The sequence below is a fragment of the Carassius carassius genome, chromosome 9, assembly GCF_963082965.1.
Source record: "Carassius carassius chromosome 9, fCarCar2.1, whole genome shotgun sequence".
In the NCBI taxonomy this organism is placed as follows: Eukaryota; Metazoa; Chordata; class Actinopteri; order Cypriniformes; family Cyprinidae; genus Carassius; species Carassius carassius.
In genome coordinates this window covers 23,905,457-23,932,646 of record NC_081763.1, presented here as the reverse complement: position 1 = coordinate 23,932,646, position 27,190 = coordinate 23,905,457, and the positions used below count along the sequence as shown (strand labels likewise).

Genomic DNA, 27,190 nt, shown 5'->3' with positions numbered 1-27,190 from the left:
TCGCTTCAGTTCGCTGTGAGCCTGAGCTCTGATCGCACGTACACTACCAACAAACGCTTGTTGCTTTAGCTGCTCAAAAGTACGCCGGAGCACCTGGGATACCTTGCGATATCTATCTAGAGATTCGCTTTTATAATATTATTCACTGCGTCGTTACATCAGGCACTGTCGGTGAATTTAAGAGAGGTCATTTTAGTAGCCTACGCATACAGTTTGTGGGTGTCTTTGACTTGCTTTACGTGGCTGCATGCAACCGTTTTGGTTGGTTATGGTTTGCAACATTGCAATAACAGCAGGAGCAGCACTGCATGCAACTGGATCTGCAAAGTAAGAGCGGATCTTGCGACTATACACGCACTTTGGGGAGTTATTAAATGCGTGTTCTTTTAAAGTGGGTAGCTAGCTACTAAAAAAAGGCTGACTGGATCCTGTAAAGTGAATCAGTGTGGTGTCATCAGTGGAATACATACATTTAATTACCAGACTCAGTATATTCATAAACCCATAATGACGTGTGTGCAGTGATCGCGCGCTTTCACGGGCATCACGCGCTGTAGCTGGCTGCATTTAACTGTTAATGAAAAGCACATTATTCGCCGAGCTCACCGGGAACTTTCGACTGGACGGAATGCATCGTTTTCTAACTGTCCCTTCTCGTTCATAAGAGTTAAACTTGCGGAACGGAGCGCACGCGATCGCGGAATGGACGCTAGTGGATCTGATCCCACAGAGAGACAGTTCACAGGTCTGCCTAAAGCACACAGAGCTGGGAGACACAACACGGCAGTGGAGGAGGACCGTGTTTACTCAGGAGGCGACGCTTCCCGTAAAGCCACTGCGCGCGCTTACTCAGCAGCACTTCTCCCGTGTGTGGACGAGAATGCCATCATGTGTGATCCTAAGAGCACTTCTTCCAAGATTTTTACACGCGTCTACGGGAGGAATGCCAGCGGGAACGGAAAGAGAAAGTTTGCATTGTGCACTTGGAGTTGGTGGGCGTTTTTCTGCATGCACGTCCATGTGTTGAAAGCGGTCACACAAGGTAAGAAAAACGTATTAGCACCTGATGGTCTTTGAATATGACACAGCAGCTTCATATTCAACACTTCAGTATTCTGATATTATGGTGATTCTTTTATTAGAGGCACTTTCACTATTGACAATGCAACTGTCAAAACGTATCGTTAGGCTGCTTTCCTGGAATAAATATTTGATCTTGGCCTTGATCAGATTTCAAGGGAATTTTGGTGTATTGTATTGTGTGGGCTGGAGTTTTGATGTTATGTGTTATTTAGAGAGAAAGTTGAATAAGCCTTGAACATGCTAGCAGTCAATCCGTTTTGAATGTATATTATTAAATAGAAATGAGCTGTTTCTGAAATTAAATTTCTTTTAAAATTTAAATTAGAAAATAACCAGGTTGGTAATGAGAATTTATTTATTGATTTATTGAATGATACATTTTTTTTTTTTTTTATGGATGTAACCCCTCCCCTGTCTATTTGCATTAACACCATCATAACCAAATATAAAGCTTTATGGAAAAACTTTATTGTTCTTCAAAATGTTTCACTTAATATCAGCAGTTTTGAAAATACTAATCGTATGTATCAGTGTCAGATTAACTGAAAATGTTATTTTTAAAAAGATTTTGCTCCAAGTGGACAAAAATGTTGAAGAATCACTTAAGTTCTATAGCTCAACATAATGGTTTCATATTGGAGAATAGTGTGTGATCGATGTGTTTGACACTGATGTCATAAGACTGCCGAACTTGATTTCAGTGATAATGGAATGTGAAATTTCTGTCTGCCTATGTAACAGACAGTTGAGCTGAGATCTCTGGACCTGAACAATAGAGGGGTCATTAGGTCGGACTGCATGCATGGTCACAGATGGCATATGCATCCTTTGGCTGTTGTTCCCTTTGTAATGTTTCTCATACTGGGAAAATATGATGCCTGCATATGCATAGTGGTCCACTTGGGGAGAAGAGTAACAGTTGGCATGCTGAGAAAAGAAAGTGATTGGTTAGTGCTGTTGTGAGAACTCTTGATGTTTGCTTTATTGTGTTTTTTTTTAAGTGATGATGGAACTGATCTTGACAGAACTGATGCAGTTTATTTTTATGGAATGAGTTGTTTTAGACATTGGGGGGTGTAATAGAAATGATCAGCCATGTGTGGCTATTATTGACAGGCTCTTTTATTCTTCTGTCAAATTATTTTTTGTTGAAAAATAACCAAAACAGCATGCCTCATTAAAAAGAAAATTTTTAATTCCTTAATATGCCACAGATTAGAGTCATTTTCTCCCTGTAATCAAAAGGATCAATGATCTAAACAATTGATCTAAAAAAAGACCAAAATTCCTGTGAATTAAAACCTCATCCTGCTCAAGCTCTTTCCACCCACAATGTGTATTTTTGTCACTTGTGCCATTTGTATTCTTGAAGGTAAAATTAGTGGCAGCTATTTTCTTTGTGAAAAACTAAACCAAAAACAACAACAACTGATTTTCATTAAGGGATTTAAAGGTGTTTTAATCAGCTAGATTGAGCTATAAATATAAAAATAAATGACTGAAATATGTAATAGAAATAAGCCTAAAACCTGCTTTTAGGTACAAACAGTGTTTTGTTTTGATTAAAAATAAAAACAGTGTCATCTCTCTACAAGAATAAACAGAATTAATATCCATGTTACATTCCATTTGCCATATAACTATCTGAAATATTCAAGTGTGAGTTTCTGATTTAAGTGTTTTTTTTTAGTCTTTCAAGATAAACACTCACTAAAGATAAAGCCAGAGAAAGTGTATCCACTTAAAGGGATAGTTCACGCAAAAATGTCAATTTGCTCAACATTTACTCTCCTCTCAGGCCGTCCAAGATGTAGATGAGTTTGTTCAATGGAACAGATGCAGTGAATGGGTGCCGTCAGAATGAGAGTCCAAACAGCTGATAAAAACATTACAATAATCCACAAGTAATCCACGAATCATTAAGGCAGTTTACCTTTAAACTGTCGCTCTTGGCGAAAATATGCCCATAATCCATAATAATGCTTCGTCCAGTGAAAAAGTCCATCCCCTGTTGAATTCTCACATCATTATAAATGTTTAGTATGTTGATCAGACAAGACAACTTTTTCATTGGAGAATGAATTCAGAACTTATGCTGTAGCTCGAAACAACAGTTTTAAAGTTAAACATGTCTTAATGATACATTCGTTTATTACAAACACACAGCTTTTTGCTTCACAAGACATTAATCGATGGACTGGAGTCATGTTACTTGTGAATTATTGTGATGTTTTAATAAGCTGTTTCGACTCTTTTTCTCTCATTCAAAATCTGTTTTAACAAAGAAACAGACAAATCTGCTTGGATGGCCTGAGGGTGAGACGATTTCGAGGAAAGTTCCATTTTTAGGGTGAACTATTCCTTTTATACTGAGTGATCTTTAGAGTAAATATCCCATTTCGTAATGCACCATTGGAAAAAAAATAAACGAAATGACCAATCTGTCATTTGTATGTATAAAGAATACTGTCAGAGCTATGCTCCAAAGTCTACTTTATATACGCCGCTGGGGTTAATAATTAACTTTAAACATACGGAAACAGTCCTTGAATGCTCTCTTAAGAGGATGCATTGACCTCACATCAGTCGAGAAATGTGAAAGCAGACAACACTTTTCTGTGTGTGTGGAGCTGTGTAGTTACCGTAACTCACAGTTGCAGTCTTTTATTGCATGCGTCCAACTTTATATAATTTATTTAATTTATAAAGGCTCGGCAAAGTTATTGAGGTGCATGCAGTGTCCGCCAGTTCCCAAGTCCTGTGTCAAGGTCTTCTGATGTTTGGAGAGCTCCCAGCACTGTTCTGGGAATGGGCTAGATATTATTGATCTGAATTGAGAAACCAACAGCATTATCGGAGCTAGCATTTTGGAATGAATTTGACATGTTAACCTTTTCGCTTCATTCAACATGGGAGTATAAATCTGAGTGTTAAGATTAGGTTCTTAAAGGGTCATTCCACCCGTGGAGACATGAATCTGTATTGAAAGTGGGTCATATATGTAGTAGAATAGTATCATTTTTTTTTTATTTTGGTCCTTCTGGGCCTATAAAAGGCAGAAAATAACTTTTTAGAGCTTGTGGACTGTAGACAACAATCCCCATAGTGCATTGCAATGCTCAGCTCCACAGGCCACTCCCACTTCTCCGCCCATCAATGTGGATTATAGTTGAACTCTCCTCTATGCTACCGATTGTAAATTATTTGGCACAATTTGTTGTGAAGAGTTATTTTGCGACCCAATTACTGTTTTTGTGACAAAATGGTGTGCACTTGCATAGTACCGGGATGTTGTTCAAGAACAAGGAAAATACCCGGAGTAAGTATTCACAGATTCCCGAAAGATACGGACTTGTGCAAAAAGTGGCTACGGGCTAACGTTATCAATAACCCTAAGTTCGGTGAGGACACAACACTTGAAGCACTAAAAAATCAGACGGCGTGCAGTTTACATTTCAAGCCCGAAGATTATGCGCCTAACCCCCTAGGATTGAAGAGACCCGCGCTTTTGAAAAACGCAATTCCTTCAGTATTTTCATTGCCAGACGATGACGACGAAAAGCCAGGAACGTCGGGAACCACCAGCTCTAGCAGCACTAAACGCATTTGCCTGGAGGTAATGTTATTTCTGACTAGACTCTATTAGCAGCTAGTGGCTACTGAGAACACACACTGACATTGTCATCTGCTGTAAAGAAACACATCTCCTATGATTTTTCTGTTTACGAACTAAATATCTTGTATGTTTTGCGCGCTTGCTGTTTTAATGTGTCTGCCTCAGTAACTAACGTTACACTTGTCAAGAAATGAGTAAGTAAAGTTAGTATGTAACGTAATAATGTAACGTTAGACACTTAGCTAAAAGTTATATATAAGTTTGCTATTATCGATGTAAATCAACCATGTTTTACTGTGTTAGTTTGACGCTTTTCATGTTTTTTTAGCTGCTCGTCGCTGTACTGTGGCTCATAAAGGTAGCCACGAACATCCGTTTCTAACATAACTTCGTCTAAATCAAAATCCTCCCCAATGCATCCGTCTGAAAAATCAGTATTTTCCTCCAAGTTTCTCCCGGTGAAATCAAACGCACGGGCACTGATCTGTGATAGGTCTGTTAGCGCATTAGGTACAACCCCCTATGGGCAGACTACTTGTGCTTGTAGTCTTTACAGAAATCCACCCTTTTTACACTTCCTCCTACAATGACGTCAAATGACGATTTTTGCGTCATTGTAGGAGGAAGTGAAAAAGGTAAATAGTGGATTTCTCTCGTCTCAGGGGAAAATGAGAGAATGTTGCACAACCATTCAATAGTATGACTGGTTTTCTAACAATGGACCTCTTAATGCAAATGGGTGGAGTGACCCTTTAAGATCTCAAAGCCACTGTTATTTTTTATTTTTAGAGAAGCCAAAAGTGGGAACATTAAGAAAATGATCGCAGTTTGTGTTCGAAAGACAAAGTTGCCATTTATACGCTAAAAATGCTCTTGGCTCTTGGGCAAATCTGGCTTTTTGCAGGTGTTTGTATTTGTTTCAAATCATAAACTGATTTTCTGGCTTCTTGGGTTTAGCAGAGGACCACAGTGCCCTTAAAATCAAACACCCGGGGCAGAGAGCGAGTTTGTCAAGCAGTAGCAGGTGCACAATCCCCTGCCGTCCTTCTAGAAAGGTCTCTGGGCTAATTATATTTGTTCTAGGGCATTGTGCAGCAGTGATGCGCGGGTTGATCCGAAATGAGCGGGTGCCTGCGGTCACCCGCGGTTACCCGCGGTTACGAGTCATCCAAAAATATTTTTAATGATATTCGGGTCGCGGTCGGTCGGGTCGTTTGAAATACCATTGTAATTTATATAGTACTAGACACAATTAAGAAATACATAGGCCTACACTTTATTGGCAGAATAACTGGCGTGAATAGAGTGACCACCTGTCCCGCTTTGTTTTACAGCAGTTTTACCCTTTGTCCCGCCTCATTCAAATTGAGCTGTCCTGCTTTTTCATTCGACCCTGCCTAATAAATACGCGGATACGTCCATAGGCGTACTGTTAACTAGGTACAATTGTTCAGAGGCGATCAGTAAAAGAATTAGTCGATAGGCTGAGTCTTACGTCAACCAAACTGTTGACTGGTGCACGAACGCCTCCTCAAGAATCTCAAATTGGAGAGCGCGCGTGCTGTACGGTCAGGTTAAGCAGCCATAGACAGTGTGGCCACGAAAAAGAGAAGATGCACTTTTAATAGCGAATGGACCGTCTTGGTTAAGACCTGTAGATGGCAAAGCAGAGAGAGCTTTTTGCATTTTATGCAAAAGCAGTTTTTCAGTGGGACATGGTGGAGAATACGACGTGAAGCGACATGGTGCATGTGAGTATCACAGAAAAAAAGCACATCATCAAGAAACATGCTAATCAGTGCAATCGTTTTTCAATAAACCAAAAGACCCACAGGCTGACAAAGTTTGGGCAGCAGAAGTGACGAGCATTTTTTCAAGATTCTGAAATAGCTAAGAAAAAAGCTGTAGAAAGGTAGTGTCTTAATCTTTTAGTCGGTGGGTTTAAAAAGATATATAGGCAATATATTACAGAAAGCTTGAAATATCTACTCTTAAACGAAAATATTCAAGCCAAAATAAATAGGCTACTCTCTGATTATGTAATCCATATGAAATGTGCATTTCTCTGGCGTTCATGACGAGTCCGCATCGTCAACTTCATCTCAGCAGCGACACAGAAAACACCAGTTTATTACTAAACAATTAAATGAGTCCTTGTTAATTTAAACACATTCATAATCATTGCTTTAACCGGTTCTTTGTGGCAAGCCTTATGTGTGCGGTCATAACGCTTATTATGTTGTAGGCTATAGTCTATTTATGTAATTTAATATAAAGGGGCGACGCATTTACTACTTTTAAAAAATGCGGGTCAGGAAGCGGGTCGGGTACAATATTTTCTTTTTCTTTTTTTGCGGTCCGAGTTGCAGGCGGGTTAGTTGAAAACATCGGTCGGGTGCGGGTTGTTTATACATTGACCCGCGCATCACTGTTGTGCAGGTAAATGTAGTTTAGTTCCCAAAGAAAGTGCTGGTGCCCTGTATATCATCTGCTAGATGTGCCAGCAGACACATCCACCTGACTCATTTATGGCTGTAAACTTTTAAATTTCATTGCCTCGCCATCTGTGCAATCAGCTCCTGCTAATGTTTCATTTTCTGCAGTGTACTTCTGTATATGAAGAATATGCTTCACTTTAGATGAAAAAGTGTCATATACTGTACATGTGTTTTTAATGACTTTTTTCAAACTTAAAAATGTGTTCTTTGTTGTTGTTTATTGAACATCGTTGTGACTCTGTAAATATATAAAAAAAATGTTTGTGTAATTCAGAATCGTCGCCGTCATGGGATTACATTTAAGGTATTTATAATATATTAGAAATGATTTGTAATATATGTATAGTATATAGTACAGAAAAACATATATATACAGTACAGACCAAAAGTTTGGAAACATTACTATTTTTTATGTTTTTGAAAGAAGTTTCTTCTGCTCATCAAGCCTGCATTTATTTGATGAAAAATACAGAAAAAAATGTAATATTGTGATATATTATTACAATTTAAAATAATTGTTTTAAAATGTATTATACTTTAAATTATAATTTATTTCTGTGATGCATAGCTGAATTTTTAGGATCATTATCACATGATCCTTTAGAAATCATTCTAATATGATGATTCATTATCAAAGTTGGAAACGGTTCTGCTGGTTAATATTTTTTCAGAACATGTGATACTTTTTTAGGATACTTTGACGAATAAAAAGTAAAAAAAAAAAAAAAAAAGATAAGTTTTTAAAATATAAATATTTTGTAATAACAATATACACTACTGGTCAGTAATTTGGGGTCAATAATTTTTTTCTTTCTTTTTTTAAAATAAAATCAATACTTTTATTCAGCAAGGATGTGTTAAATTGATAAAAAGTGATAGTAAAGAAAATATATTATTAGAATATATATTATTAGATTTTTTTTTATTTTGAATAAATGCAGTTCTTTTTAACCTATTATTCATCAAATATATTAGACAGCAGAACTGTTTTCAACACTCATAATAAATCAGAATATTAGAATGATTTCTAAATGATCATGTGATAGACTGGATGTTACATGTGACACTGAAGGCTGGAGTAATGATGCTGAAAATTCAGCTTTGCATCACAGGAATACATTTTTTTTTTTTAAGTATATTCAAATAGAAAACTATTATTTTAAGTTGTATTAATATTTCATAATATTACTGTTTTTTTCTGTATTTTTGATCAAATAAATGCAGGCTTGATGAGCAGAAGAAACTTCTTTCAAAAACATTAAAATAGTAATGTTTCCAAACTTTTGGTCTGTACTATATATATATATATATATATATATATATATATATATATTGTAAAGATAAATGAAAAGTCTTGTGGAGGGGGAAATGAAAATATTGGTTGGACAGATATGAGAAATATGAGCTACTGGGGGCAACTGGGTGTTGAGTCCTGCTGCCATCCTTTTGATTATTGATTTGTACACAAATCATTGTGAATGCATATAATGCAGACATTCATTTCACAGCTGTGTAGCGCTGCCAGCTCGTCCAGGTGAAGGATACCACATAGTATTTCATATCAAAGTTGAGGAATTGCCTCCTGTCTTCTAAATTTAATTTAAATTAAATTAAATTAAATTTATGCATTTAGCAGACGCTTTTATCCAAAGCGACTTACAGTGCATTCAGTCTATCAATTTTTGAGTGTGTACAACTCCTGACATGACAAATTGTGTCAGTTCTGCTTAACATAAATACCACTTTTTTTCAGTTTCCTCTCATGTGCTGCTTTAAAGAAAGGTTAATCATCAAGTCTGTTGTTTTCATAAAGGTTAATGAAATGAAGAGTTGTTTTTCCAAGAGTAACATTGGGTAAATTAGCCACTATTTTATTCCCTTGATTGTATTGCTTTGATTGCGTTTCCAGTTACTTGCAAATTAAATGAATTTCTATGAGCAGATTTGACACTTCAAATCATATCTCAAAAAAGATTTACTACACGAAAAAAGGTTAAGCAAACAATGAAATTTAATAAATGTAAAATTACAGTTCAAAAAAGGCTTAAAAAACTACTGATTTGGTAGTTAAATGTAAACTTTTACTTAAAGAAAAGCCTGTTCTATTATAAACACTGTCATACTGAAAAAGCCTCACTGAGCAGTTACTGGAACTTGACAAGAACACATCTCATCTCAATTAAGAAGATGTGTGAGTCATTATGTTATCAGTACGAGCTGTCAGGGTATGTCAAAGCAATCATGAGCAATCTGTAATCAGTAACATTTTAAATATACAAAATACATCAGTACCTTATTTAATTGCCATTGTTATTTAAGTGTTCTGTCATAATAAGCATAAGGCCACAATGGCCAACTAGTAACCATCTAGTCAATCTGACAACCCAGGCTTATTGGAAATATATGACTCTGCACCTAAACGTACTGTACCTACAGAATACATACATACATCCATTTCACTGCCGTTTCCAGAGAAATGAACACTACTGGCAATAATACACCAACAACTTTTGTTCCTTTACTTACTGTGTGAAGACTGATATTAAAGTCCCCCTGTAGTGAAAATCAAGTTTTTTTTTAATGTTGTCTATTTGTCTATGTGGTGATAGACAATGCTTTTAGACAAACCATGTGCCAATCCATTAATCAACACCATTGCTGAATAGTTTCCCAAAGGCTGACCCAAAATTGCAGTTTGAAACAGCCCTCGGTTTGCTACATCACAAACCAAAAACCAATCACGTCAAAGGATCGATTCCTATCACTAGCAATGCAAAATATACCAACACCAAGCCAAAAATAAATTAGAGCAAAAAACCATGAAGCTGTGGTTTAACATGTATTTAGAACCTTGCATTATAGCCTGTGGCAACAGTGTAAAAGTAGTCAGACCCACCACTCCCACATAGGCGTCTGCACATGAATTAAGAATCACAAATGGCTGTATTTCAGTCTTCAAGGCATTTTAGGACATAACATCATCAAGAAACTTTAACAAATGTTACAGTATTCACTGTAGTTGTCTGCTAGTAAAAACATAGTTTTATCAGTCATTATCCGTGTATGCCATTGTTTTGCGTACAGTTCAGTGGATCAGGAGGCGCTGACTGGTGTGACTGAGTGGAGGCGGGACTCATTTGCATATTCATAGATCAGTGTATAGTAAATGGGGCAATGGTGTTGAGTTACATTCAAGCTATTTTAAGGCATGAGAATATTTTCACAAGAAAAAAAAACATTTAAATATGTCATTTTGATGATCAAAGATAAGTTTTAAGGGATCAAATATTTGAATAGAGGGGGAGGTATGGAAGTGGAAGGTATTTGGAGAGCCAGGAGGAAACTGGTCAGAGAGGCTATCCAGAGGCCTACAGCAACTCTGAAGCAGTTGCAGGAATTTATGACAAAGAGTGGTCATTGTGTGCATGTGATAACATATGTATTGATTTTCTGACTTAGTCTTAGTTCAGTGAAACACAAGTTTTCTCTCCACTAAAGAGTTCAAAACCTTTTAAAAGGAATCTAAAATAGCAAATGCATTTTTTATCTCACATTTGCTTTTGTTAACGGCATCGGTTAGGTTTAGAGTAGAGTTTACTCTTTACTCTTGTGTTTTTAAAAATGCATCTCCAGACCTTGTGTGTTTTGTTCCTTTCAACTGCACTCTGTATAGCTCTGTCTCAGGCCCAAAACCAGCTTCATTATATGAGGTTTTTCTTAAGACTAATTAGCTAACTAGTTCTTCAGGCAACACTCTGACTTGTCTAGGAAAATTGTCATTTTGAAAATCCATATAATTCACGAAGCCTTTTTACATAGAAGCATAGTTTAAGCAGAGCTACAAAATGTTCATTCTTCATGGTCATCATTTTAAATATGAGTTCATTTGGGATCAGTTCAAGATTGAGATGCATTTCAAATCTCATCAAGAGTAAAATGGATTGCTACTTATTATTGCCAGGGTTCAGATGTAATGGAATAGAAAATGAATGGGAATTTATACATATGAAGAATGAATAAAATAGAAGAAATATATTACTGATGAAGTCGGCAAGAATGTAAAACTGTTGACCTAAGGCTAAGTGTAACACTGAGAATTAAAAGAGATTACAGACTGCCGCAAAGTAAGGTTAGAATTATTTAACGATTCTGGAAATGTTTGAAATAAAATGTACTTCTTTAATTAAGAACAGTCACAACACAGTGTCTCTTACAAATATTAATACCATATAACTTAATTAGACTTATTATGAAGTCAATGAAATTACAAACACAGATTGTTTTCAGGTTTTTGAGACATCTCTTGGTTTTTCTGTACTTTTTACATATTTGTTGCACTTGTTGTACAGATATATGGCCATAACGCAATCTTGCTTGAGTGATACTGATTTAATATACTGAACTCTACTAAGATTCATGACTCAAAATTCCATCTGTGAGGATACATGCTACGAAAAAGTTAATTTGATACCAAATTTGTGGAATTGGTATATTTGTTATCAGATTAATTTTAAATGTCTTCATGAAGTTTTTTGGCTTTATTGATTACATGACAGTCACTGCTTGATTACTTTGGATAATATTATTCACAATCAAACTCAATGAGAGCATTGACCCTTAATATTCAAAAAATACCAAGCTCTGATCTGTGTTTGTATTGTCATTAACTTCATAATAGGTCTAATTTGGTTATATGGTATTACTTTTTTGGAATTAACAGCATAACTGTTACAACACGATTCATTCTGAAGAATTCTCTATTTTTGAGGAAATGATTTAGTGACTCATTGATAAAGAAAGTGAGATGTTAAATATTTTTGAACTAATTGGTTGAATGAGTGATTTATGAATTTACTCATAAATTCACTGGTTGACACCTACGTATTAGCATAACAATGTAACTTGCAGAATGAGTCACTGAAAAATCCCACTACTAATATACAGACTGACAGTCTATCTAGAAACTAGTAAACATAGAACTGTTGTATAAAAGTTAATGAGTACACAATATTGCTAACCATAATAGACACATAACAGAATGTGTTCTATATTGTAACACTAGGTTGCATTTGAGAGGTTGATCTTTCTATTGAACTGAAAAGCACACACAGAGCTGAAAATGAAATATGAAATGAAACAAATTAATTGTAGCTACATCGATATAAGCTAAGCAGATCATTCTAACTGACAAAACATATCTGAAAGAGAACCATACATTTCAGAGATTCATATATTTTTAAAGAATACCTGAAATAGCCCACTGGGTAAAGCTGATCTGTTGATATAATAAAACTGCGATTTACACATATATAAAATGTGTCAGTTGTGTCATGTCTTTAGCATTCAAAGGGATTCAGGCTGTCGTGCAACTCATGTTCATCAGATACAACAGACATGTTTGTGGTGAATAATTTATCAGATGATAACAGTTGCTCAGCCTGTCTGACTGTCGATGCCTAACAGGTTTAGGCAGGGCTTTTTGATTTTTTTGTTATTTCAGCTGACATTAGAGCACATTTTAAAGAGTGCAGTCACCTGTTGTGATACTTGGCATATATATATAAATAAAAACAAGTACACTTTAGCATACTTTTAAACTATGCTTATTATGGTATAATTTACTTTAAAAGGATATATATAAGTGTGAACTAAATGTAATTTTTTCCTGACACTTAATTGCATGTTGATTGCAGGTAAATTAAAAAAGTTGAAATTAATATTAAATGCAACTAGTTGAACTTTAGAGTGCTTTTTTGACTTACATGTTTTCATGTGATTTTAAAAATGTATTTTGTACTGTAGTCTCAGTCTGTTATTGAAATATATTAACATACTGCTGAATGTACTCAGAAGCATTAATGGTAAGCTAAAATAATAAAATAAATAATTTATGCTTAAATTTGTATGTCATGTGCACTGAAAAAAGTGTAGACTTTACAAAAATAATTTCCACTCAGACATTGCTAGTAAATTTCTACAAAATAATTACAAAGGAACGGATTACAAGAAACGCATTCAACTAAATGTGTTTTTTTGAAGTAGACAGACTGAAATAGTGTTTTTCTGTAAAACATACTCATAATCTTACTTATAATCTTTGTTTCATTTACGACTTTGAAAATATTTTTTACAGTGTATTGAAATATATTTGTAATAAAAAATTTTTTAGTGATGAACTTGTAGTTTATAACATTCAAAAATATTATGTTTAAATGTGCCATCAAATAAAAATAATAATTTGTATTTATAAAAATGTACTTTTAAGATTTGCACAGTTTTTTTCACAAGGGATTTTACAGAGTCGTTAGTTCAATAAATTTAGATTAGAAATGCAATAAACACACATCTGTGACAGTCCTGGTGTGCTAAGGCGCGAATTTGCTAAAGTAAACAACCTGCAGTTATGCTAATGAACTAATATTTAGCAAAGGTGTTGTTTAGTTTTATTAATATTATTAAAGAATTTATCTTATTTTAAACATGGGTGTTCTTTTAAACATCATGTTGCTTTTACTACAATTTTATAAAAGAAGCTTACACAAGAAGCAGTCTGTGTTAGTTTAGTCATGTGTAATTAGTTATTTCCAGTTATTTTGGTGATTATTTTTATGATTTGGCAAAGTATTTGATCTATAGCATAATCCTTCATTCTGATTGGACAGATGTATGTCATCTAACACAGAGAACAAGGAACTGAATTGTGTGCTATGTTTCTTCAAACAGCACGCTCACCCACACAATTATTGATCACACAGAAAAAGTCCCTCTCACTCTGATGTCCACAGTTTTATCTTGAATCGCTCACTCGCCTGCAGAACATTGTTAAATATAAATAACACATTAATACACAAGCAAATCCTTTTTGACCCTTCCATGTTTTCTTTCTGATGCTGAAGAGGAGCAGTTTTCCTTCATGAAAGAAAGCATTTTGTGCAGTATTGCTGATAAGTAGATCACCTGAAATGTGTTTAGACACATGTGAAGAGCAGCATGGGAACCAGATTTTGGTTTCACAATAACACAGTTATCAGTTGAAGTTTCTAAGTGGGCCACAAGAGCAAAGTTCAGTCAAGCCTAATCAGGAAACACCTGTTGAAATGAGCCGCACCACCACTGTGCAGAGATTGGCATGATGACATCTGAAAGCGAATTAGACTAGAAAGCCACATTAATCACTGAAATGACATAAACCACCTATTAGCACAAGCTCTCAAACTCTTATTTGAAAAGAAAGGATGTGAATACTGGGCTCAATCTCCTGCCAAATGGCTTGGTATAGTGTGGAATAATTTTTTCACACACTCAGCATTTCCTCTCACTTCTAGATCATTGACACGTAGTCTTTATTTTTAATACATATGACCGCAGGACTCTATAAGCAATCTGTCATCATAATTGGGTGGAATGATGAGGCAATTTACATTTCTCGACTCCTTCAATGCAAACATGCGCCGTGCCTTGAATGATGGCATCATGAGTGGAAGCAGATTTGCTTATGATTTGCACATGATGCCACCATGTTATTGAAACTGAAACTGTTGGGCTTTTCACCTTAACTTGTGTGTCATTGAAAAAGGAAAAAAAGAAAGATATTTTAAAGCTCGACTCGATAAAACGTCAATTTAAAAATGTACTCTATAAATTAATGGTGGTTTTATAATGTTGACATCTTCATCAATATATTAATTTTTCCTGTGAATTACTATTTCATGAATATCATTAAGGTTTGTGCAGATGTGTAAATTATTTGAATAAATGTAATTTTTTACTGTACTTGACTATCTTTTTAGATACTCTGTAGATTTACGGAGTATCAGAGATATTAGGAACTTTAACACTCTACTTTACTAAGTATCAGGTTACTACAATTTAATGAATGTTGCAATTACACATTACATATTGCTTTACACTTAGCTTTTTCTGCACTGATTTCACTAACTACAGGGCACTGGAAGTACTTTATCTTGTGCATTTTGTCCTTACTCACCCAAACTTCTCAACAAGGCTACTTTGTGTATGTGAGTTCCTTAGCAAGTAGCTGTGAATCACTGGTGTTTTTTATCCACCTTATTTTTCCCACAAAAGAGGGAAAGGTCATTTGTAAATTTAATCTGTCAAATTTAATGTGCAAACTGGTGTGTCGTACCATATTATTTGAATGTATTATCTTAATTATGAACACACTGGTTTGTAGTGCAGACAGTTCTACAGCTTCACAGTTCACACCAGTGAATGATATTGTCTGTGTATTCTAAGCGGATGCGTGTCTGCTGCTTTAAATTCTCGAGCTCATTACAGCAGGATTGATTCTGATTGGTTGGCAATGTTTTTATCGTTCATCAGAAAAAAAAATCGTTCTGAAAATGATTCCAACGATATCGTTTCTCTGTGCCTTTATCGTTATAGTTGTGGTGTGGACTCCACTATTCTTTAATATTGAGAACGATTTTTAGAACTATATCAGTTGGGATACAGTCTAAACATCATACATCAACATAAAGCCGAATAGTAATCGAAAATCATCAAATCTATCTCAATAAAAAAAAAAAAAATAAAAAAAAAATATATATATATATATATCAAAAATCAAAGTTATTTTAACATAAGAAAATAAAGATAACCTAAAGTGATAAAGGGAGGTAGAAATAGATTTCAAAGAATCAGGAAGATTATTCCAATCAAAAGGGGCTTTATACTGAAATGACCTACGTCTGGCTACACTGAAAATTCTAGGAACAAGAAAAAAAAGGATATTGTGTATGCCTAAGTGAGTAAGATGATCTATATGGAATCAAAATTTCACTCAAATAAAAAGGACAAACCAAATAAACACATTTAAAAATAAACAGAAACCAATGGAATTGTCTTCTAGATTTAAGATGCAACCAATTAAGCAAATCATACATATGACAATGACATAGTATTTTATGTATGACAATTAACTTGTATGTTACTGAATGTTTTCTATAGATATGCTGCATTTGTTGTGCCTTCTTATGCACAAGCCGCACAACAATGTGGGCATATTGATTTAACATTTAGCGCATGTTTTCAATATGCATATGTCATGGGATCAGCATTTCTCAGATGCTTTGGAGATGAAGATGAAATCGACTTCAATATGGTCTTCTTATGCTTCATTAGTTAAATTCAGGACTTGCATAAACAAATACTGATGTACTTTTCCCATGTGCTTTTCGCCTGGCTGTATTGTCATTCTCATATAAAAAGATCAAGGCTGATAAACCCATTTGTCCATCCAGTTATTCTACTTCCACTCAAAGCTGAAGATTTTCAGTAAAAAGCTGAGCTGTCTATGCCCCAAGACCATAAATTTGATTTCAACATGCCTCATCTTCTGTAATAATTTAGAGAAGAACAAACATTTTTGCAAGGATGTGATCCATGAAATTCCTTGACTTTTCTATTATGTATGTGCGTATGCGGTGACTGATGTTGAATGCTGTAGTAATGAACCCATGGATGTGAAAGGCAGCCTGTGCGCTCTACTGTGGCAGGGCAGTATGAAAATGAGCACAGCAGGTCATGGGGGGTGAGAAGGGCGTCTGACTTTGCCAGCTGTGGTGACCACTGGGGCACACGGTGGCACGTGGCTGATTTGTGGCAAGTGCGCCAGTTTCTAACAGTTTGACCCGAACCCCTTCACATCATGCTCCCAATTTGCAACTGTGCGGGACTATGCTCACATTTAATTATGCTGATTTAAATGAACTTTCTGCCAGTGCTCCACCCAGGCCTGCTGCCTTCTAAGGGAGCGTCTCAACTGAAATTGACCCTTATAAGGGAGTGAGTTGGAGCAGTTGGTTAGCATCCTAGTGCTCAACACATAGGAGATTCGGCTTGAAATTGATTTGAATAAAGGTAATATGAAATAAACAATGTAGTAAGAAAAAAATACACCTACACAATTGCTTTTTAAAAAGTAAAGAAAATAATACTTTATTCAGCAAAGGTGCATTAAATCGATCAAAAGTGACTTCACTTTAAATGTTGTTCTTTTGAACTTTCAGTTTATAAAAGATTTTTCAAAAAAATGTATCATAGTTTCCACAACAATATTAACTGACTCAATTGTTTTTAACATTGATTATAATAAGACATTTCTTGAGCAGCAAATAAGCATATATGATATATTATTATTTATTTTTTTATAATAATATGAACAATATCAACATTAGTATTATTGAATGTTGATATTGTTAATACCTAATTATTTTAAACTCTTTTCATCAATACCATTAAGTAGTAAACAAACTATAACTATATTTATAATATTTTCATATAAGTATATTTAGAATACTTAATCCACCGTCTTCAAGTTTTCACTTGTTGCAGTGCATTCTGGGCTTACCTTGATGTGCCAGTACGAGATTGTTGACCGAAATGTCAGGGGATAGTGAGATGTCAGTTGATGAACCATCTCTAATTCAAAGATCCCACTATAAGCACACACTTATTGGCAAGGCCTTGGGTAATCATGCCTGTGGAAGATGTAATTGTTCTTGTAATGTGGAGAAATAGCTAGTTGCTGCTCACTCTCGTGTCTGTGATGTTGGGTCATCCACTCCTCGATAATGCCGGAGGCTGTCAGATCCACACCATTTAAATGTTAACATCCATGTCCTTTAAATATTACCATAAACATTTCTGCAGCCTAATTGATCTTCAGTAATTGTGGGTGCAAATGGGCAACATTCATCTGAATTATTGTGCTTCGGTGCTTTTTTATGGCACATATAGATAGCAGGCTGTTCACTCTAATCATCCCATGCAACAAATGCACATGGTTGTTCAACAATAGTATTATTGTTGTTCAGATGCAATCAGCATGTGCTTTTACCTCATAGGCAGCAGGACAAATTGTGATCAGGCAGATTACTATGCCAATGTCTTTGATTGTGTATGATGCATGATGAAGTGCTTAAAAAGATGCATTATCAGACAAATGATATGCAAATCTGCACTCTCACTGGGCCATTTTTGACTCTTGACATAAAGACACACCACTTTCCCAGAGCAAGCCAAGTTATTTCCCAATCATCAGCACAATGAAAGCAGCGACGACGACAAAAAAAAAAAACTATATATGATAGACACACATTCCTTAAAGCACTCAAGAGGTGTTTTACTGCCAATTGTGGACAAAAGAGCAGTATAGCTGACATTTGCATCGTTTAAACCTACAAAATATTGCTTCAAGCATTTGAATTAGTTTCTGCAGTTCTCAGCGTAGAAATGAGCCTGTGTGCCGTCAATGATTGTGTGTCAGTAAAACGAAATCCCCTCTAATGCCCTTAGACACTGCAACAGAGATACAGTGCAGCTGCTAATGTGCTTTCCACACATTTATATCAAGGTAAACTGTTTGCCGCCCATGCTCACGTAAAATTACATGGTCAGTTAAGCCCAAATGTTAATTTCTGGGTATGTAATTAATTGTAATCTGTGGGCATGCAGTGTGGCCCGTGTAGGACTCAGGTGCATTGTGGGAGAACCTGTACATGTGGTAAGACCTTCATCGCCAACCTCCCAAGATGTACTTCTCTGCTGTTTTTTAGATAGAGTACAACTAACATGCTTATGTGGAATGATGATTCAACCAGAAAAGATGCCCATTATGCTGTCTTAATGATGTTTTTGTTGTCAGGGGCAATGCATCTTGGGTGATTAGATTGTTTTTGCATGCTTCTTCAGGTTCTCTGGCTTCTACTGTCTTTGTCGGATGTGTGTTATGTGTGGGAGGGTCAAGCCTCAGTTTCTAATTTTGGAGATGGTGGTCTGCATTTTTAGGTTTAGATTCTGACTCTTATTTCTATTCTGTGAATCCAGTGACTGCAGGTGGTACAGTAGTTCACAAATTGGTTTTGCTCTAGAAGTGCTCTAAGATTTTACATGGGACATGAAGGGGCGACCCAAAACAGTACTTGTTTAGTGCACAAACAAGTTTAGTTTTTTGTTCAAACTATGAACATCAGTGGCTAACATCAACTATTTGTTTACAGACATACTTCAATTATTATTATATTTTTCAACATAACAAAGAAGCTCACAATTTTGGAACAACTTGAGGGTGAGTAAATTATGACATAATTGAATGAATCAAATCACGAATCGTGCATTTACTACATGTCACACATTCAAGTTGGAAACATAACACAAAAGTAGCCTAAACAAACAAAAATTATATATTTTGAACAGTAAACACAAATTACTACATTGAATTCAAAATGGTGAAATGATGATTACACAATACAAACTGTAAAAGTTGAGTGATTAACTTTAAACTGTTCACTACAGACTTGCGTTCCACTCACTGATCTCTATATAATATAATATAGATATATTACATCAAAGATCAGTGTTTAGATCAGTGTCAAAATTCTGAGTTTCCAGCTTGTAAATACGACTTTGATTGTTCATTCATGTGCTCTGAACTCATAATTACAATATTTCAGACTCCACTTGAAGGGGATAAGAATTGCAGTTGAGAACTACCAGGTAAGAATAGACCTGTGTGAAGCAAAGTAAGATTCTTTGCTTTCGGGCTGAATTATGTGACTGTTCTCCAACTTTTTTTAGTCTCTCTAAATTAGTCTCTATTGTACATCACAACCAAGATAATTTTCCATTGTGATTGTGCACAGAAGGCATCATGGACAAAAGCCAGACCTTTCATTAATTTTTAATTTAGGAGCAGTAGAGATTTTCCAACTTGGTTTTGTAAGGTTTTCAGATGAGTAGTAGAGGGAACAATAGGCAGATTGTCTCTCCCTTCCACCGTCCAGTGTGTTCAGTGAAACTAATATCTGCAGCTCAAGGGCCCAACGGAGGTCGCGTTAAATGGACCATCTTCTTTATTTGATCAGGATGTCAAGTAATGTCTTTTTTGTCTTTTAGCATGTTAGTAAATTGTCCTTTTTAGACGCATTCAGTGACCTCGGTCAAGTGTTTTTTATTCTAGCAATCTCCCTTTCATCCAAGATTAAATTAATCTCCTGATAAAAGACCAGGATATAGCTGCAACCCCTTGTGCTTTAAAATCAACAGCTCTTGAGCAGAGGTTGCAGCTCTCTGTTAGCTTTGGCATCTCCCTTTCACTTTTCTCCCATGGACGCTGGTAAAGCGGGCAGCTTGATCTTGCACGGTGAGAAGTGAGTGATGAAAAGGAGAGGACGTGTAGAATATGAGAGGTGACATATCTGATAATCTATAAATAAGGGACCTGAGAGCTGGCGGGGGCATGCTGAAGTGAGAGCATTTTTAAAGAAAGAAAAACAAATAGAAGGATGGGGCTTCTCGTGCAGATGTCCTTTGGGACACCATATTCACATTTGTCTCAATTAGCAGTCACTCTCCAGTAGACCAATTGGTCTCAGGAGAGACTGAACATCTGAGTAAACCAGACTCTTGTTGGTTACAGTAAATTTGTTTGCAAAGGAGGGTGGAGATGTTGCTTTACCACAATGTGATGGTTTTATGGACCTCACCATCCAGCTCGTACAAGATGGCCTTTATACAAAATTATAGAGACGTACAATATTATTGGCATTTAGACAACCGTATTTTATCCGGCTGTAGTGAGTTCAATGTAATCCGGAGAAACCAAGCTGTCACAGTGCCAGAAGCCAGATTTTGTGGCTTTGGATCGTCAGTCTTTCTCAAAGTAATCATAGCCAGAAGCTTGTGTAGTTGAGAAGAGGAGGATTATTATGGTTTCTCCTTGTGGACTTGATAAATAGGTGCTGTTTCGGTGGGAGCGAATAGCAGTCCTTTGTGAAGTTGAAGTGCAATTAAAGAAAAGATAGTTGTAAAAAGTGTACAAGAGTGGAGAAAAGGCCTAAAGCGAGAGCCAGATCCTGCATCCATTATCACCAATGGGAGATTGGCGGCACCATTGAGGATCTCAGACACTTTTGGTAGTGAAGGCCGTTTTTCACTGGTCAGATATACTGAATTGATGCAAATAGCCACACTGACCTGCATCCATTTTCGTAAGAGTAAGCCTTTCTTTTGAAATGAGAGAGAAAAAAGTTTGAACCCTTGCCCTCGTCTCCGTTAGATGGTTATTCTACCCAGGTGTGGAATAAAAGGAAAAGCGAGCCCATGGTACAAGAACTTGACAGTCCCAATTCTAAAAGGGCTTACCATATTTTATCCCAGGTCTTTCAAATACTCCCTTAGCTTTCCTCTGGAAATACAGCTCAAATTTCAGTTTGACCATCACTTACTTCTCTGTACTGATACTGCAGGGCTCAACGATTAGGATGGTCTACTGGCCCAAGGCCAGCGTGAGAGTCTCAGGCAAGCTGATGGAACTTTCAATTGCTCTTGTACTGTAGGTTAGTGCTGTGTATTGCAACTGAAAATCATACTTTTCATTTATCATATACATTACTTTTTTATGGCTTACAAACATTTGACAACATAGCATAAATATAATATATTTGTATCATATGCAATTGTTTCTTTATTAATTTATGAGTTATTTATTATAATATATGATTAGTTTTATTATGCATTTAATTAAAGTTAAATGATTTATGTTAGCTTATATTTTTTTGATGAGGTTAAAATCATTATTTTAATATTTAATATTAAAACGTAACTTAAATTTTTTATGTAAAAAAATAAACCTGTTAATTGAAATACATTGTAATAAATATAGAAATGTGTGCAGCGAGGCCAGTGGAAACATTGGCAGGGAAAGTAAAAAACAAAAAAAAAAAAAACAGAAAATCTGCTGAAAAAAAGTCCTTGTTGAGTCCTGGATACCATGTGTTAGCTCACGATATCACACGTGTTAAAGTTGTTTTATGCAATCTTCATTTGCTCTTTTCCAAAATCCATAATGAAAAGGTCATTCAAGTCTCGTGTGAACTCTGCGAGCAACTTTATACATTCAGCTGATAGCAGGAAAGCTAAAAAAAAGAGACCAGAATCCACAGAAATGTTCGCTTTGGGTATTGTCTTTTCTTTAGAAATAGTAGGCAGCCCAGGGCTGTTACAGATATTGCTACCCTTTACAGAGAAAAGACAGACATCAGCGATGTGTCCCAGATGCCAACTACATGTCTATATAAGCCCCTTGCATTTAAAAACAAATAAAAAATAAATATGCATTTGGAAAGCTATATTCCCAACATGTTTTGAGTGTAATTTAGTGTTTAAGTAGGATAAACCACTATTTGTAATCATTAATGTCTGATCTAGATCTGAGACATCTGAGGCAAGTCTCCCCAGATTACTCAAAGTCTGTGCAAGATTTTTCCCCAATGGCAGAAATGAATTACTTGAAAGACTTTGAGTTCACCGTTGTAATCGCAATGTTAAATGTTCCATGTGATTAAATCAAATGCTTGTGAAGCTGCGATAGTTCATAGACCTACAGCAGAGTGCATGGCCTGCAGTCAGACTACAACTCTTGGGAGCGTACTGCAGTGACATTACTTGTTTGTCCCGAAGGCACGTGGTCTAAAAGTAGAATCTAATTGACAGGGATGTCTGCAACCTTGCCTTTGGCTGGCTCAAGTGCACTGGCTCAAGTGCATGTGGAAGCCTGCAACCATTCTGAATGAGGTAATTAATCTACTGCTATTGAAGCTTGTTTTTACACTCGCCTTGTCATCAAATTTTTATAAATTGAGAAAAAGTATTGAGGCCTTTCAGCGACGTTGCTTAATTTCTCACGTTAGGGAAATGAGGTCATCAATAAAATCTTAATGAGTTCAGAATGGATTATTCAGCTTTGATTATTATAGATTAATCATTTTGTCTATCAATTAGAACCGAGTGATTTATCAGTTGAAATGATATAACGGTTGACATTTCCTGTTGCAGTTATTCAAAATGCCGATATAGTGTAGTGTATGGCCGTCACTTTGCATTCAGAGAGAAAATGAGCAAGAGCTTGTTAAAAAATGGTCTGTGGTGTGGAACTGACCCTCTGTTAAGGTTCACTTCCCTGTTACTGTTGCTAATGCAGTCAAACTTTCTTTCCTGAGCCTGTTCTGCCACTTTCAAATGAGAGAATCATTTCACATTGAGTCAATTTCCTCAAGAATTGTTATCTGTATTAACCATGCAATTACAAACAGAAATTGTATTTTGTCTTCAAAAAGATTTTCAATATGTCCATAATTTAAAAATATTGAGTATTTTAATATAATGTAGACACAGTTACAGTATATACTTTAATTATAATTATTTATTTATTTCATTGCAATCTACAAGACATAAAAAAATATCTGCCACGACTTTGGTCTGTGACTTCTTTGGTCATTGTCAAAAAGACATATTTTCCAGTAATTTTTAAAACCTGATTTAAAGACTAAAAAAAATATGGTCTTTTTGACAATGACCAAAATCCCTACATGCAGTTCACTGCAGTTTCTACCTGAAATGAACACTTTTGCAGTAAAACACCTACAAATTGTGATTACAGGGGCAGGTTATTGATTAATTTACTTATTTTTGTGTTGTTCCTTGCACAATATTCTATAATATGACATTGAAACATTTTTATTATAGTGCATGATTTGTAAACGAATACTTTTTAAAGTTTACATTACATAACCAGCTCCATATGTATGGCTATTTGACATAGTAAACTTGCTTGGTAGCTCACCTGGTACAGCATTTGCACTCAGATATGAGTCCTGTGAAATACAAGTCAAGACCTCAAAGTCTTCTAAGCAAGCTAAAAAGGCATGGTTGCTTCTGCAGATTTTTATCTTGTTTATTTAACATTAGGTTTAGGGTAGGTGGTACGTTACTTTCAAATGTGATATTAACCTTGAATCACCACTCAACAGACATTTAGTTTCTGCAACAATACACAACAACCAACCTAATAAAATGTCGCCAGATTTGGATAAAACCGAACACGCTTTTAGCACATTTCACTTTGAAATATCAGTGAAACATGCAATAAGCAACGTAATATAATTTTGCAGAAATGAGCCTGGATTGTGAACGGTGTATACCATCTACAGTATAAAACACCACAGTATTAGCAAATGATTCTTCTATTCTTTATAGACATGTACTGTATTTTTTGCAAATCCTTTTGTATGCTCTGAGTCACACTTGCTTTTGGTGAATAGATATACCATGACTAAAGACTTACCTAAAGGCGACTAGATTTTTCAATTTTCTATTCATCATTCAAGTGGAATGAATCCAAACTTGCTGAGCTATGAATTCACAGCACGACAACTGATATCATGGCTTCAGGAGAAATGAAAAGGGAATAGGCTGAGCACACGGATACAGACATATTGTATGGGAGTAGATTGCGAGCATCTTGCTGAAAGAGCCTGCAGGCAGGAACCAAAATGCAAAGCATTGAAAATCATACATTGTTTGTGCTGTTATCATCTCTACATGTTGTGAACATAATGCTATTGTATCGGGAAAGGTTTTTTGTTGGTCAGCAGCAACGGTAGGGAGTCTTCAAGGAAGTCTTCTCACATTGTGTTTATGGCCTTGTGCAGTCGTGTGTAGCAACAAACTCTTATGTAACAATAGGTTTGTATGAGATTCCAAACACCTCGCCTTGAATGTACTCCATAGTAGGTGGTTGCAGTCAGGGAGGAGTCAAATACAAGCTGTCAACTCAGAGAGTTTTCACTTCTCGTAGTGGAATAGAAATCTGTGCAAACAACAGCAGTTGCTTGTTCTTTGTTGGTATGCTGGTGGATTTTAAATACTTTCATATAAATTTCAATTGTAGATGAAGATAATGTACAAGCTGTACAATATGCATGCTGTTTAATAGATGTTTTCTCAATCCATTTATAGAAATAAAAACATTAAAAAAAATAATTCTAAAAAAAGACATTTAAAGTCGGTTTTCCCGACACCCGTCAAAATAAAAGTTTGGTTTAACTTGAAGAAACTGTGACAGAAATATATTAGAATTGTTTAGTAGAATGTACATACTATACTACTACTATCGCTACATACTAGTGGCTACTATCACTACAACTAAAATGATTAAAACTGAATTTTTAAGGGATTATTTACACTGTTTCTTCATGTTTTCACAGAATTTCGTAGGGCTATTGTAAAAATAAATTTCAATAAAGTTGTTTTTATGCATTAAAAATAATTAGACAAGTTTAAACAGAATTAACAATAAAACTGGTAACAATAAAACATTTACATTTCGAATAATATGGTAGTTATGGAGATAAAGTAGTCATGTGATCTTAACATGTCTACCCCCATCAGTGGACCTGATTCATTTAAAATAAAAAAAAAACTTTAATTATGCTACTGATATGAGGATACATCTCATGTAAAGATATATATTATAACTGTAAAATATTTTAAAGTACACTGAAAAAAATGTCCAACAACTTGTTATAAGTTCAGTTGCTGCATTATCTGTAAGTCATTTTAGCTTAAATGATACTAAACTTCCTTTAAAAAATCAAGTTGAAATGATTTTTATGAGTTAAAGTTATTTAAAAACATATGTAGCCATTATTGGTCATATAATTTTTTACAGTGTATTATTTCTTTATGTACAAAAATTTTATAATGAGTGCACCAGTCAGATATTCTGTACAGAGGTCATTCTGTCAGACAATAGGGAGAGTTCACAGCATTTGCCCTGTTCATTCTCTCCTTGGCATATCCATCCATTCATCCATCCATCCATTCTTCCATCCGTCTATACTCAAGCATATGTCAGCCAAAGTTTCTCTAGAGCATTGAGCATCCTGATGAGGAGGCTGCTGCAGCTGTTTGCTTTTCCAGACATGGCTTTGTGCTCACTGTTCACTTGCATGGTGTGCTGGCTCCTCATTACTCGTGTTTGCTACACATCCATTCATTGACACCAAAGGTGGCAACACTTGTCTTGTTTTGTTGATCCCTCATTATAATGTGCAGATACTGGGAGCAAAACTTATTAGAATGCACTTATGCATAACTCTGATTACCCACCGCAAAAAATTGCATGCAATCTCTGGTGCCTCTGACCTTACAGATGTCTTTTTTCTTTGTTTCCAATTGCATGCCCTCTCAAAATCTTTAATTCAATAAATAACATTTGTGGTTGATGGCACCAATTAAAATGAATGATTGTGAGGCACTTTATAATAGTTTTGAGTGCAGCTCAATTATGTTCTGACATGTCTTTGATTTATGAAGGAAGACGCCAAGTGGACTGACTGCAGATGCTGAACAGCTGTGATAGTCTATTAAAATAGTCAATTCTTTTGTTTGGATGCTGATTCAATCCAAGCCTTAAGCATATTTTACGAAGCCTGTCTGTGGTTAATTTTTTAAGATACCCATCATAATTTTAAGTATTTGTATTATGAGTTTTTTTTTTTGTTTTTTAGTTGCCAACTGATAAGGATTTTTCAATGGCCAGTGTTGTTAATGATATTTACAGGACAGGGTAGCTGAAGGTTTATATTTGCAATATAAAATTTAAATGCACCAAAAATCTGAAATGACCACTTTTAAACAACATTTAAACAAGTTCACATATGAAAAGTTTAATTACTAAAAGCACCTGATTAATTATCCCTAGCTGTTTTGTTTTTGACTGATTTTGTGATTTATGTTAATGTCTGATTTTATTTAGCTGTGCGATTATTTTTCACATTTGTTTTTCACAATATTTACTCAAAATTCACGAAAACAATTGAATTAACTGGCAAGCCTCTTGGTTAATGGTTATCAAATTATGGTAATAATTTCGAAATGGCCAAAAAACACCTGGCTATCATCATTTTTTTTGTTTATTTTTGATCTGGTTAACAGTTAAGCTTAAGGCTTAAGGCTTCATTAACATTTATACATTCTTTTTTATTAAGGTTAAGTAAGATGCTTTTAATTAAAGAAATTCAATTTAAAAATAAATGATTTGTAACATGCTACTTTTAGGGTTGTGGATTGTAGATTTACACCCTGCCACCAATCAGTTCACATCCACATAACCATTAGCCATTAGTGT

The 27,190-nt window shown here is 35.4% G+C and overlaps 1 protein-coding gene across 6 annotated transcripts in view; it reads left to right on the top strand.

Moving 5' to 3' along the window:
* Positions 1 to 271: 271 nt before the first annotated feature.
* LOC132149376 (protein sidekick-1-like) overlaps positions 272 to 27,190 on the top strand; it is a 285,056-nt gene continuing 258,137 nt past the window's right edge. For all 6 annotated transcript variants that reach the window (XM_059558560.1, XM_059558559.1, XM_059558558.1 and 3 more), the window contains exon 1: positions 272 to 1,042. In XM_059558560.1, the coding sequence (XP_059414543.1) occupies positions 703 to 1,042 (340 nt within the window). In that variant the 5' untranslated portion in view covers positions 272 to 702. The remainder of the gene's footprint in view (positions 1,043 to 27,190) is intronic.